General features: G+C 41.7%; 1 protein-coding gene across 3 annotated transcripts in view; it reads left to right on the top strand.

The window, feature by feature from the left end:
* Positions 1-14,802, top strand: part of MSL3 (MSL complex subunit 3) — a 109,689-nt gene that overhangs the window by 34,300 nt on the left and 60,587 nt on the right. For all 3 annotated transcript variants that reach the window (XM_030201598.1, XM_030201600.1, XM_030201599.1), the window contains 2 exons: positions 4,963-5,091; positions 14,177-14,337. In XM_030201598.1, coding sequence (XP_030057458.1) covers positions 4,963-5,091; positions 14,177-14,337 — 290 coding nt within the window. The remainder of the gene's footprint in view (positions 1-4,962; positions 5,092-14,176; positions 14,338-14,802) is intronic.

The following is a 14,802-nucleotide window of genomic DNA, read 5'->3' as shown; positions in this document are numbered from 1 at the left end:
CTACTATACCTAGATCTTTTTCTTGGGTGCTGACCCCCAAGGTGGACTCTAGCATCAGGTAATTATGATGCAATTTTTCACAGTCCGCATGCGTTTTAATAACCTTGAATAGTTTTGTGTCATCTGCAAATTTAATCATCTCACTCGTTCCAGTTTTCAGATTATTTATAAATGTTAAATAGCACCAGTCCCAGTACTGATCCCTGTTGCACTCCACTATTTACCCTCCTCCACTGAGAGAAATGGCCATTTAACTCTACCCTCTGCTTTCTGTCCAATAACCAATTCCTAATCCACAGAAGGACATTGTCTCCTAGCCCATGACTCCTTAATTTTCTCAGGAGTCTCTCATGAGGAACTTTGTCAAAAGCTTTCTGAAAATCTAGGTACACTACATATCCAGCTCAGCTTTTTCCACATGCTTATTCATGTCTTCAAAGAATTGAAGCAAGTTGGTGAGACGAGACTTTCCCTGTTTGAAACCATGCTGACTCTGTCCCAGTAAAAGCCATGTTTATTTATGTGTTCCATAATTGTATTCTTTATAATAGTTTCCGCTATTTTACCTGGCACTGACATCAGGCTTACCGGTCTGTATTTTCCCAGATCACCCCTGGAACCCTTTAAAAAAACAATTGCTGTTACATTGGCCACCCTCCAATCTTAGGCATTATGGACGACTTTAATGACAGGTTACAGATTACTAACAACAGATCAGCAATTTTGTGATTTGAGTTCTTGAGTACCCTTGAATGCATGCCATCCAGTCCAGGAGATTTACTACTCTTTAATTTGTCGACTTGGCTCAGTATTTCTTCCAGGGTAACCAAGATTTCTTTCAGTTTGTCCGCATCATAGTAACATAACATACGTAGTAAGTGACAGCAGATAAAGACCTGAATGGCCCATCCTTCACCCTTGAAAGACTAAAAGAATTTATTCAGGAGGCCTTTTACAAAGGCAAGCTAGCGTTTTTAGCGCGTACTAATAATTAGCGTACGCTAAATGCTAGAGACACCCATAGGAATATATGAGCGTCTCTAGCATGTAGCGCTTCTGATGTACCTGAAAAAGGTGTTTTGAGTTTTTGCCTCTATGGTTAGTTTCTCTGAATATTCTCTTTAGCCTTCTTTATCAATGCTTTGCATCTAGCTTAACTGTGCCTGTTGCATCTTAATTTGGGTTCTTTTTCCATTCTTTGAAGGATTTTCTTTTGGCTCTAATAGCCTCTTTCACTTCCTTTTAACCATGCTGGCTGTCGTTTTCTCTCCACTTTTGTAAATAAGTGGAATGCATTTTGTCTGGGTTTTTAAGATGGTATTTGGTATTTTTAAACATCTATTTCTGATTTATTGGCCTAACCTTTGCAGCCGATCCTTTTGGCTTCTTTGTAACCATTTTCCTAATTTTCTCATAGTCACCCTTTTGAAAATTAAATGCTGCTACACTGGTCTTCCTTTGTGGCTTCATTCCAAATAGTAGCTCAGACTTGATCATGGACCCAAAACCATTATCTCTCGTACTATGCACTGCACTCCACCAAGAACTAGATCTAAAATGGCTCCCCCTCTTGTTGGTTCCTGTACCAGTTGCTCCAAGAAGCAGTCCTTTATTACATCTAGGAATTTTATCTAGCTGTGCTCCCTGCTGTAATATTTGTCCAGTCAATATTGGGGTAATTGAAATTTTCTGTTATTATACTGTTGCCCAATTTGCCAGCTTTCCTAATTTCTGCAAACCTTTCTTCATCTGACTGTTCTGTCCTATCGGACAGTAGTACAACCCTACAAGAATACTCCTTCCCTTCACACATGGAATTTCTATCCATAATGATTCTGCTTTGCTATCTGTTTCATGTAGAATGTTTGTTTTGTTTGATTCAATTCCCTTTTTAATAGAGCAACTCCCCCCCCCCCCTCCAATTTGCTCCCAACTATCATTGCAGTATAATTTGTACCCCGTTAATGCGGTGTCCCATTGATTGTCCTCCTTCCTCCAAGTCTCTGAAATGCTTGTTATATCTAACTCACCATTTAGTGCTATATAGTAACATAGTAGATGACGGCAGAAAAAGACCTGCACGGTCCATCCAGTCTGCCCAACAAGATAAACTCATATGTGCTAGTTTTTTGTGTATACCTTACCTTGATTTGTACCTGTCTTTTTCAGGGCACAGACTGTATAAGTCCGCCCAGTACTATCCCCGTCTCCCAACCACCAGCCCCGCCTCCCACCACCGGCTCTGGCACAGACCGTATAAGTCTACCCAGCACTATCCCTGCCTCCCAACCACCAGCCCTGGCACAGACCGTATAAGTCTGCCCAGCACTAGCCCCGCCTCCCAACCGTCTCTGCCACCCATTCAAGGCTAAGCTCCTGAGGATCCCTTCCTTCAGAACAGGATTCCTTTATGTTTATCCCACGCATGTTTGAATTCTGTTACCGTTTTCCTCTCCACCACCTCCCGAGGGGGGGGGGGGGAGGGAGGGGGAGGGGGGGGGCATTCCAAGCATCCACCACCCTCTCTGTGAAAAAATACTTCCTGACATTTTTCTTAAGTCTGCCCCCCTTCAATCTCATTTCATGCCCTCTCGTTCTACCGCCTTCCCATCTCCGGAAAAGGTTTGTTTGCGGATTAATACCTTTCAAATATTAGAACGTCTGTATCATATCACCCCTGTTTCTCCTTTCCTCCAGGGTATACATGTCCAGGTCAGCAAGTCTCTCCTCATACGTCTTGTAACGTAAATCCCATACCATCCTCGTAGATTTTCTTTGCACCGCTTCAATTCTTTTTACATCCTTAGCAAGATACGGCCTCCAAAACTGAACACAATACTCCAGGTGGGGCCTCACCAATGACTTGTACAGGGGCATCAACACCTCTTTTCTTCTTCTGGTCACGCCTCTCCCTATACAGCCTAGCAACCTTCTAGCTACGGCCACCGCCTTGTCACACTGTTTCGTCGCCTTCAGATCCTCAGATACTATCACCCCAAGATCCCTCTCCCCGTCCGTACCTAGCAGACTCTCCCCGCCTAACACATACGCCTCCCGTGGATTTCTACTCCCTAAGTGCATCACTTTGCATTTCTTCGCATTGAATTTTAATTGCCAAACCTTACCATTCTTCTAGCTTTTTCAGATCCTTTTTCATGTTTTCCACTCCCTCCGGGGTGTCCACTGTGTTACAAATCTTAGTATCATCCGCAAATAGGCAAACTTTACCTTCTAACCCTTCGGCAATGTCACTCATAAATATATTGAACAGAATCGGCCCCAGCACCGATCCCTGAGGCACTCCACTACTCACCTTTCCCTCCTCTGAGCGAACTCCATTCACCACCACCCTCTGGCGCCGGTCCGTCAACCAGTTCCTAATCCAGTTCACCACTTTGGGTCCCATCTTCAGCCCATCCGTGTCAAAAGCCTTACTGAAATCTAAGTAGATTACGTCTACTGCACGTCCACAGTTCAATTCTCCGGTCACCCAATCAAAGAATTCAATGAGATTCGTTTGGCACGATTTCCCTTTGGTAAAACCATGTTGTCTCGGATTTTGCAGCTCATTTTCTTCCAGGAAATTCACTATCCTTTCCTTCAGCATCGCTTCCATTACTTTTCCAATAATAGAAGTGAGGCTTACCGGCCTGTAGTTTCCAGTTTCTTCCCTATCACCACTAATTCTCTCATCTTATGTTTTTAGGCTTCTAGAATTTGTATACAGGCACTTCAAATTGTGTTGTTTTTTTTTTTCCTTGCATCTACAAGTTGCTCTGAAGATGGGGATAATTTGCATCCTTTACTCTGTTCTCCCATTAGATACTCCTGGCTTTCTTTCACCATTATTGAAACCTCTCTATTGTGATTCTATAAAGATTCTTTTTCAATAGTATCCACACATTTTAGTTAAACGGTACTCCACACATTTTAGTTTAAAAGCTGCTCTTTCACCGGTCTGTACAGGCTCCCCCTTTCCCAAAATGTTGCCCAGTTCCTAACAAATCAAAATCCCTCATCCTTGCACCATTGTCTCAACCAGGCATTGAGACTTCGAAACTCTGCCTGCCTCTTGGGTCCTGCATGTGGAATGGGGATCATGTCTGAAAATGCTGTCCTGGAGGATCGGGACCTTTTGGCTTTCTACCTAAGAGCTTAAATTTAGCTTCCAGAACCTCCCTCCCATGTATTCCTATGTCATTGGTACCCACATGTACCAAGCCAGCCTTCTCCTCCCCAGGACTATCTAAAATCCTTTGTAGGTGATGTGTAAGGTCTGCCACCTTTGCACCAGGCAGGCAAGTGACCAGGCAATCAGCCACCCAGCTATCTACATGCTTAATGATCGAATCACCAATTATAACAATTATATAAACCTTTCCATCTGGGCAGAAGTTCTTGGAGACGTATCCTTGGTGCGAGATGATAGTGGTCAGGTCCTGGCTACAGGAGAACTTCCTACTTCACCATGATGATCTCCTTTTAGGAGACTTCCCTCCTCCGAGGCAGCACAGAGGCTGCCAGACTGGAGGTGGGACTTCTCTACAGCATCCCTGTAGTTCTCTGTTTCCCTCATGTCATCCAAGTCTGCTACTCTAGCCTCTAGAGAACAGACTTGTTCTCTGAGAGCTAGGAGCTCTTTGCATCAGGCGCCCACATATATCCTTTTGCCAACTGGGTGATAATCATACATGTGACATGCAATGCACCCCTCTCGCTTCCTGGAGCAGATACTTAACCCTGTATTAGAACCTGTTCTTTTGCAAGCTGGGCTGTACTTATCCACTCTTCAAGGTATGGTGCATGGCAGCTGGTGGTCCTGTAGATATACAGGGAACTAAAAGGCTTTCATTTCTTTTTTGTTGCCGTTTTTCTTTTGTTTTCTAATAAAATGCTGTCAGAAAAAAAATTTTTCCTTTTTATTATTTGTAGTCTAAAATTATTTTTTTTTTCTACTTGCAGAAAGAAGAGCAAGAAACCCATTGTAAAAGGGAAAGGGAAATGGAAGAAAGAACAATTACCATTGAAATACCGGAGGTTCTAAAACAGAAGCTGGAGGAAGACTGCTACCATATTAATAAGAGAAAACGGGTATGACAATCTCTTATGGTTACAGGTTCTCTGTGTTCTGTTTGGGGTCCTCAGACTCATTTTTGTGGGCTGTAACTTAGCCAGATTTTCAGGCTTCCCACAACAAATCTGCATGAGAGAATGTAAGCAAATAAATGCCATGTACAATTACTGTGGAAATATTTTAAACATGAATGGATTTTGACCCTCAAGTGCAAAATTTGAGGATCCCCACCCTTGGCTTTTTAAACAAAAGGCAGGTTTGGACCCATATATCAGAGCTTGTTGGAGTCAGGTGTGACCTGGTGGCAGTGTGCTCTTTTATGAAGAGGGAAGACATCAGTTGGCTGTTGTGGCAACGCCTGCAGGCCAAAGGCGGTGGTGCAAAGAAAGTCTTGAAGGAGATTCTATTAAAATACCTATTTACCGCTTACTTGGACACTAAAATCTGTCCAAAGTGGCCCTTCTGGCCCGGAGCAGTATTTGTTGCGCTGGGGTACACTTTGTGCAGTCTTGTTTCAAAGCCTCCAGTAGACAAGCCACTAGTTCTTGTAGCTGCTGCTTTTTCTTTCCTTTTTGATATTGTTAAAAAGGTGTGCTTCTCAATCCCAGGATTTTTACTTAGCCAGTTGGGTTTGTTGGATTGCCACAGTGAATATGCATGAAATAGATACATTTTGCATATAGCGGATCTCTAGTGTATGAAGATTTATCTCCTGCCTGTTTGTGATCATCCTGAAAACACGACCAACTAGGTGTATACATCAGGAGAGAGTTGAGAAGCTCTAGAAGAGAGAATGGAAGCTGGAGCCTAAATGGGGCCTGGCATCTCTGGATCTGAAGGATGTTGTAGTTTTATTGAGCTATCTGCTAGGTACGACTGGCAGATGTCAAAAACTGATTCAGTAGCGCTCTCAGGCAAACATCGGCACATTCTGACTTTTTGTCTCGAGTTTCTTATGCAAGGTGAAATCTAAATATGTAGATACTAAGAGGTTCTTGCCAAATTCTGACCTTTTAAAAATAAAAAAAAATATATATATATTTTTTTGGTAATTTACTAATTAGTGGGTTCAATATTAGCTGCTACTTGTGAATATAACACATCTAAACATCCCTGCTTGAAACCTGCAGTACTTGAGGATCTGCCCACTATGTAAACCAAAAGGCTCTTGAGTGTTTGATCTGTATATCCAACGTTGCTCTTGTTGCATTAGTATCTTCATGATCACCTCCTCTTACTCCTTAAGGCACCCAGTCAGTCACAAAAGATTTCTAGTTATCAAGTCTGTGTCTTTTCTCGTCACAATGTACTTCATTCTTCATTCTGTCCAAACTTGATATATGTTTGTTCTGATCTTCAACAGCCTAATAGTTTTGCCAATACACAATTTATCATGGACCTAGAATCACATAAATAACAAATTCACTTTTACAGTTTGTGAAATTCTTCAATATATATTAAACGATCAGCTTGGGAAGGTGTGCCTATGGTGCATGGAATGTCTTAATAAGACATAGCAAACAGAAAAAAATATAATACTTTTAATACAGGAATGATTAGTGGTTTCTATTGATTCTTACCAGCCTTTCCAATGTATATTGTGTATTATCTTTTTGAAATGTATAAGGTGTTTTGCTCACTGTGTAACATTTTAACATGCATTATTTTATATATTTGTTTTATGTACTGCGGTTGACCCTTCATTTCCGTGTTTATATACATCTTTTACAATTTTTTATTAGTGGTATATTTATTTAAATTTTTTGTGCTTTACCGGTTTAGACTCCTGCAGAAGGGCCTAAAGCCACAACACAGCTTGTGTTGTGTCAAGCTTTTATTAATGCAGTAAAGTTTGTATGCACTTTTTTTTTTTTTTTAATGTTGAGCACGAAGGAGAGGGAATCCAAAAGCACACAACTGAAAGCGAGTACCCAAAGAAGCACAAGAAACCTTCAGGAATGGGATGTCACAACTATACTTTATTAATTAGACCCAACATGGTCCGTGTTTTGGCAGAACCGCCTTCAGCAGGGGTCTAGGCAAATAAACATAAATAATAAGGAACAATTTACAGGAGGTGTGGATTTAAAACAATACTTAAACATAAATGAGTATAAATCACTGATGTCATTAAAAAATTTACATAAATGTAAAATGAGAATACAAACCAAAGAAAATGCTAAACAAGAAATGGGAATAATAAACTGTTACAGGAAAATTATGGATTTCAACTACAAAATAAGAAAACAGTAATTATGTTTTTTTAGTATGTATATATTTTTTGACATCGCTGCTTTATATCATGTTATGTTTAGTACTGTTTTAAATTATTTTATGGTTGAAATCTATAATTTTCCTGTAAATTGTTCCTTATCTGCAATTTATGTTTAGCATTATCTTTGGTTAGTATGTTCATTTATTTATATTTTTAATGATGTCACCGATTTATACTAATTTATGTTTTAAGTATTGTTTTAAATCCACAATGTTCCTGTAAATTTGTTGTTTGTTTTTATTTACCTAGATCCCTGATGCAGACAGTTTCACCGAAACTTGTACCGTTTTGGGTCTGATTGATAAAGTATAATTGTGTCGACCCCGCTCTTGAAGGCTCCATGTGCTTCTTTTTCTGCTTGCGTTCTTTTGTTGTCGTTAACCCTGCTGTTTGTTTGAGAGGACAACCAGTTGATGGTTGTCTTATTTTCTTTATAGAGGTCCAAAATACACTTTTTTTTTTTGGGGGGGGGGGGGAGGGGACACACTGAGGCGTATTTTAAAAGCATTTAGACTTACAAAGAGGCAGATGCAGCAACCAAACGTAAAAAAATCTAAATCGTTAAAGTCCCTAACGATTTTAAAATAACGAAAAATGCACCAAAAAAAAAAAAGTCACACATGCTGAGATCGGTATTGAAACGTACAATGTATCAAAGAATCACAATACACATCGTTAATCGGCCCCCAAATCATGCGCAGAGCAGCCAAGCATTGATGTTAGCTGCTCTGCGCATGCCACAAACAGTCAAAACACAGTCAAATCACAAGCACATGGCTCCCAAATCAAAACAAAAAAAAAAAAAAGGGTCGGGAGGGGCAAAGGCGCTGGTCAGGAGCGTTCTGTATGGCCGTCCTTGCCCCCCCCCCCCACCCGTGGTCGCCGTTCCCCCCGCCCCACTTCCCCCTGCATTCTAAATTAAAAAGCAAGAAGAAAAGCAAACGTATCTTTAGCAGCCCCGGCCCCCCTCCCTTCCTCACTACTCTGTCTCCCCTCAGCTCCGCCTCCCGACATCCTCAGCCCTGTGCCCCGTCCCCTCTTGGGGTTGTCACCGCCATTCCCCTCCTCCATCGGGCCCCCCTCCCTCTTACCGGGCCCGTGCAGCACCTCTCCTCTGTCTGAAGGCGCTGCACGGGCAAGAAGAAAGCTGATGCCTGCCTTCGCCCAGCTTCTGTCGCGCGTCTCTCTCCTCCTGCGCCCGCCCCTGTCTGACGTCAGTAACCTACGTAGGTTACCGACGTCAGACAGGGGCGGGCCCAGGAGGAGAGAGACGTGCGACAGAAGCTGGGCGAAGGCAGGCATCAGCTTTCTTCTTGCCCGTGCAGCGCCTTCAGACAGAGGAGAGAGGCGCTGCACGGGCCCGGTAAGAGGGAGGGGGGCCCGATGGAGGAGGAGAATGGCGGTGACGACCCCAAGAGGGGGTGGGGCACAGGGCGGAGGATGTCGGGAGGTGGAGCTGGGGGGAGACAGAGTAGTGAGGAAGGGAGGGGGGCCGGGGCTGCTAGAATTTTGCTTTTTCGGGGGGGGGAGCGGCGGAAAGTGGGGAGCAGCGGGGGGGGGGGGGGCAAGGCCGTCCATACAGGACGCTCCTGATGAGCGCCCTTGCCCCTTCCCCTTCCCGATCCTTTTTTTATTTTTTTTATTTGATGTGTTTTCTGACGTCCTTTGGACCAATCACAGCGCTTTTAGCTCTGCTAATGCGCTGGGATTGGCTCAAAGTTTGTTTATTTTTTCACTTAATGATTTTTCCTGGCACAGAGCTGTCCTAACGTGAGGTCCAGACCTCTCGTTAGATTTCCTGCCTTTTTCCTGCGTAAAGGCAATCGGAAAAGGTTAGTGCATGTCGTTTCAATGGGGTTTTCACACTAATTGCTCATCTCCATTCCGTTTTCGTTAGCTGCTGGCTTCCTCGGTAAAAGCCCTTTGATGCATGCAACGGATCAAATTTTCCTCGTTGGAGGGTCATTAAAGGCTCATTTAGCTTTAGTGCATCTGCCTCAAAGTTCCATAGTAACCTATCAAACTTTGAGAGTCTAAATGCTTTGAAAATGAGACCTACTTTCAACTATAATACAGGTTCAGTCCTTTGGAACATTGTCAAACATCCTAGAAAGTTTTGAGACTCATTTTCAAAGCACCTAGGGCCCTGCTTACTAAGCTTCGTTTTAGGCACGCAAACATTTTAGTGCACGCTAATGCTAGACACACCCATAGAAATATATAATGGGTGTCTGTATCGTTAGCATGCGCTAAAAGGTTTGTTCGACTTAGTAAATAGGGCCCTTAGTCTTACAAATTTCTGTACGTTACTATGGAACTTTATAAGTCTTAGGGGTCTTTTTACTAAGGTGCGCTGAAAAATGGCCTACGGTAGCGTAGGCGCGGGTTTTGGGTACGTGCAGAATGATTTTTCAGTGCACCTGTAAATTTCCATTTTTTATTTTTGCTGAAAATGTACATGCGGCAAAATAAAAATTGCTGCGCGTCCATTTTGGGTCTGAGACCTTACTGCCAGCCATTGACCTATCAGTAAAGTTTCACGCAGGAACTGGGCGGTAATGACGTGTGCCAAATGCCACTTGGTGCGCGTCCGATACTCGTGGTAGAAAATAATTATTTTTTCGGACACACGGCAAAAATGAAATTACCGCAAGAGCCATGCGGTAGCCGGGCGGTTACTACATTTTGGCGCACGTTGACTGCACGTAGATGCTTGCGCGGCTTAGTAAAAGGGCCCCTAAGTGCTTTGAAAATACTCCTCTATGTGTCATATCTGCTCTTTTTTTAAAACTTTTTTTAAATTATTGAATTTAGTAGTTTAAATACCTCTCAAATATATATATATATATATATATATATATATATATTTTTTTTTTTTTTTTTTTTCATTTGTATGCCACATTTTCCCACCTATTTGCAGGCTCAATGTGGCTTACATAGTTTTGTTATGACATTGTTATTCCAGGGTGTCAGAAACAATTAATAATGTGCAAAGATTAAGTAAGGGAAGAAAGAAGGAAAGTATTAAGCGGGTAAGTGTAGAGGTGGACTTTCATAGTTGGGTGGGTTAGTAAAGTGGATTAGTAGGACTGTAGATACAAAGAAAAGAGAGGAAATTAATATTACAGATAACAAAATAAAGAATATAAGAACAGAAGAGTAGCCATACTGGGTCAGACCAATGGTCCATCTAGCCCAGTATCCTGTTTCCAAAAGTGGCGAAGTCAGGTCACAAGTACCTGGCAGAAACCCAAATCATGGTAACATTTCATGCAATAAATCTGAGGGCAAGCAGTTGTCTCAATAGCAGACTATGGAATTTTCATCCAGGAACTTGTCCAAATCTTTTTTTTTTTTTTAACCCAGATACGCCGCTAACTGCTGTTACCACGTCCTTTGGCAAAGAGTTCCAGAGCTTAACTATTCATTGAGTGAAAAAAATATTTCCTCCTATTTGTTTTAAAAGTATTTCCATGTAACTTCCTTGAATGAGTTAAAAATCAATTTACTTCTTCTTGTTCTACACTACTCAGGATTTTGTAGACCTAAATTATATCTCCCCTCATCCGTCTCATTTCCAAGCTGAAGAACTGTAACCTCTTTAGCCTTTCCTCATATGAGGGGAGTTCATCCCCTTTATCATTTTGGCTGCTCTTCTTTGAACCTTTTCTAAATCTGCTATATCGTTTTGAGATATAGCGACCAGAACTGAATGCAATAAAGAGGTGGTATAGTATTTTGATCTTATTCACCATCCCTTTCCTAATAATTTGTAGCATCCTGTTTGCTTTTTGGGCTGCCGTAGCTGCACACTGAGCAGAAGATTTCAGTGTATTATCTACAACGACACCTAGATCTTTTTCTTCAGTGCTGACCCCCAAGGTGGACCCTAGCATTAGGTAACTGATTCAAATTATTCTTTCCAATGTGTATCACCTAGCATTTGTCCACATTAAATGTCATCTGCCATTTGGATTTGCAGTCTTCCAATTTCCTACGGTCTTCCTGCAATATTTCAGTATGCACGTGTTTTAACAACCTTGAATAGTTTTGTGTCTTCTGCAGATTTAATCACCACACTTGTTCCGATTTCCATATCATTTATAAGAATGTTAAATAGCACTGGTGCCAGTGCTGATCCCTGGGGCACTCCACTGTTCACCCTCTTCCATTGAGAAAAATGACCATTTAACCCTACCCACTGTTTTCTTTCCAATAACCAATTCCTAATCCACACTAGAACCTTGCCTCTTATCCCATAACTCTTAACTTTCTCAGGAGGCTCACCTTTATCCACATGTTTATTCACACCTTCAAAAAATGAAGCAAATTGGTGAGGCAAAACTTCCCTTGGCTGAACCCATGCTAATTCTGACCCATTAAACCATGTTTATCTACGTGTTCTATAATTTTATTCTTTATAATAGTTTCCACTATTATGTCCGGCACTTGACATCAGGCTTATCGGTCTGTAATTTCCTGAATCACCCCTGGAACCCTTTTTAAAAATCGGCATCACATTGTCCATCCTCCAGGTACTATGGATGATTTTAAAGACAGGTTATATACTAATAACAGCAGATCAGCAAATTTCTTGAGTTCTTTGAGTATCCTTGGATGAATGCCATCCAGTCCAGGTGATTTACTACTCTTTAATTTGTCAGTTTGGCTCGGTTCCTTTTCCAGGTTCACCGAGATTTCTTTCAGTTCCTCCGCATCATCACCCTTGAAAACTATTTCCGGTATTGAAGACAGTATGTAGTGGGGTGTTAACACTCACCAAATGTGATGCAGCTCCACCCGCTGTAGAAAAATTAGTAGGCTAAGGGGCAGACGTATGTTCCTCAGAATAGGGAAGCAGCAGAAAGTGACAAATTACTTATTGTTCTGTGGGGAGGTGGATCCTCTATTGGCTGGAAATGTTGGTCCATAGGTCCTTTAACTGTGGCCAAAGGTACCTTGCTTTCCTCTTCCCCTTATCAAAAAGGAAATAATTTCCTCTTCCAGTCTCCTCTGGGCTCCAAAGGGGCTAGTTGTGCCCTTTTGGCCATGGACCATCGGCCACACGGGCCGCACTCCATGGCACCAGCTGGAATAAGAAACTTGGACTTAGCAATGATGTCACTTGCCAAGGGAGGGGGTGCCCATGGAATTGCCTGTCAGCGAGTCTAATGGTACAGCATACTCACACCCTTAGGTAGTAGCTCTCCCCATCTTTGGCCATTTTAACATATTAAAAATAAATGTAATCTGTGTAGTACATTTCCACAAGAGAATACTGAATCTTCATGTAGAAATATCTTCGTCTCCCTCAAAGACCAAGCTTTAGAATCTTATTCTATTCCTGTCTATGCTGTCAAGGATATCATTTGCTTGTTATAGTGTCTGATTTAAGATATGCTGCTCTTCCTGTATTGTTGTGCACCATCTTGAGTAGCTGAACATATAGAGTCCACTTTTATTTTATGTCTAGCACCTTTCTCCCCTCTTCAGCCACAACATCCACCGATAATCCAAGCCAAAACCAACATTCATGTGACAAAGTGGACTCTGGTCTTCAAAAGCTCGTGTTTTAATAAATTTGAGGGTCCTTTTATCAAGCTGTGGGAAAAAGGGCCCTGCCCTAGTGGCGGGGGCCCTTTTTATTGCAGTGGGTAAAAAGCCCCCAGACAAACATAGCTATGCGGTAAGAGAACTTTTACCGTGTGGCCCTGCAGCAGGGAGCCCTTACCGCCACCCAGTGAGGTGGTGATAAGGGCTCCTGCGACAACTTGGCAGTGATCTGTCAGTGTGCCCCAATGCCCAATTACTGCCATGCAAGCCATTTCCAGGGGTTTTGTTTTTCCCCTGGAAATGGTGCATGTTCTGGGTGGAGCTACCAACGGTGGCCTTGTTGGGCCGGTGGTAGTCCTGATTTAATGTTTGGTAAGCCCTTGTTGGGCTTACCGCTTTGTAAAAGACCCTCCTTGGTTAGTCTGTATGGTACCAGCTGACTCTTACTCATGTTACACCAGATTAACACAGCTACCCCTTTTACAGTGTTCACAGACACCTGTCTGGCCTTCTGAGTGGCTGTAGCCATTCCAGATGGTGCTCTATCAACAACCCAAAATAAGTGTGTAGTTTGTCAGACCTTGCAAGCCTAATTTTTGCTATGGCTCTGGGTATTTTGCAACCTGCCAGATATACTCGGCTTGCTAATTAATTCATCTACTTTCTTTCTTTCTTTCTTTCTCCCATTTTACTTTGAGGTCTGTGTTATTCTCTACCACATAATCCAGTAGAGTAGGGCATTCTAAGCAGCCACAACCCTGCTGTGAATTATTTCCTGATTTTTGCCTTCATGAAGCCTCCATAGCATATCCACTGAGCATCCTAATTGAGACCATATCCTATGTTTATTATGGAAGTTGAATAGCCCTGTGCTCTGTCCAAAGAATTTTAGATAAAATTGCAGGTCTTAATTAACTAGCGCACCTGGCATTTTTGATAGAAATTTAATCCTATTCTTACCAGTTGACAGTAGTTTGTTTAACTGATTTGTGCTTTTGGAAGGAAAACCAGTCTCTGGTTGGTAGGTGCAATTAATTGCAAATTTGTGTGTGTAGTTGTAAGAATTATTAAAACATGCTTTTTCATTTAAAGCATTTAAAGGTCGGTGCACACACACTGCAGCTGCTACGCTTGTTTGGTTAGTCCAGAAAGTTATTTTATTGGTTTTTGAACTATATATCCTACCATAGAGTTGAGCATTTTGCAATTTGTAAGATGTTATAGTATGGTTAAAGCACTGTAATTGGATCTTAATATGATGTTTTTATCCCTAGCTAGTGAAATTGCCCTGCCAAACAAACATCATAAATATTTTGGAGTCTTATGTGAGACATTTTGCAATTAATGCTGCTTTCTCAGCTAATGAAAGAATTCGGCACCATCAGACTACTTCAGCTGGCAACATGAATCTGCATTACATCCCACCAGAGAAGAAGTAAGAAATAAGAGGGTTAAATTTATTTTTCCCATTTCACTTAAGTATGATTCTGGAGATTTTGAGAGATTTAAATGGTTTGGGTATAGAAATAATCCTGAAATGAGTTGTTTTTTTTGACAGTTATGGTGCCCGGATTCATAAGTGGAAGCAATGCTGTTTTGTGATGCTCCATAAAGAAGCACTTTTATCACCTTCTAGGGTGATCATCCTAAAAGCATTCCATTTTAATCTATGATAAATTTTGCCATTGAAACATTTTTTAAAATAGTCTATTAAAGAACTGATTTTGATTTCTAAGGTCCTGTAACTGTATTGATCTATACTTATGACAGATGTATCAGCTGAAGGGGCATTGCTATAAGACTTAACTTTGCAACTTTTGTGTGTGTGTGACAGAATGGCTGGCTGAAGATTAATGACCAGAACACAAGAATCTTACATGTGCATCTTTTTAAACAAGTT

The sequence above is a fragment of the Microcaecilia unicolor genome, chromosome 4, assembly GCF_901765095.1.
Source record: "Microcaecilia unicolor chromosome 4, aMicUni1.1, whole genome shotgun sequence".
Lineage (NCBI taxonomy): Eukaryota > Metazoa > Chordata > Amphibia > Gymnophiona > Siphonopidae > Microcaecilia > Microcaecilia unicolor.
This window is presented reverse-complemented; position numbering and strand designations above follow the sequence as displayed.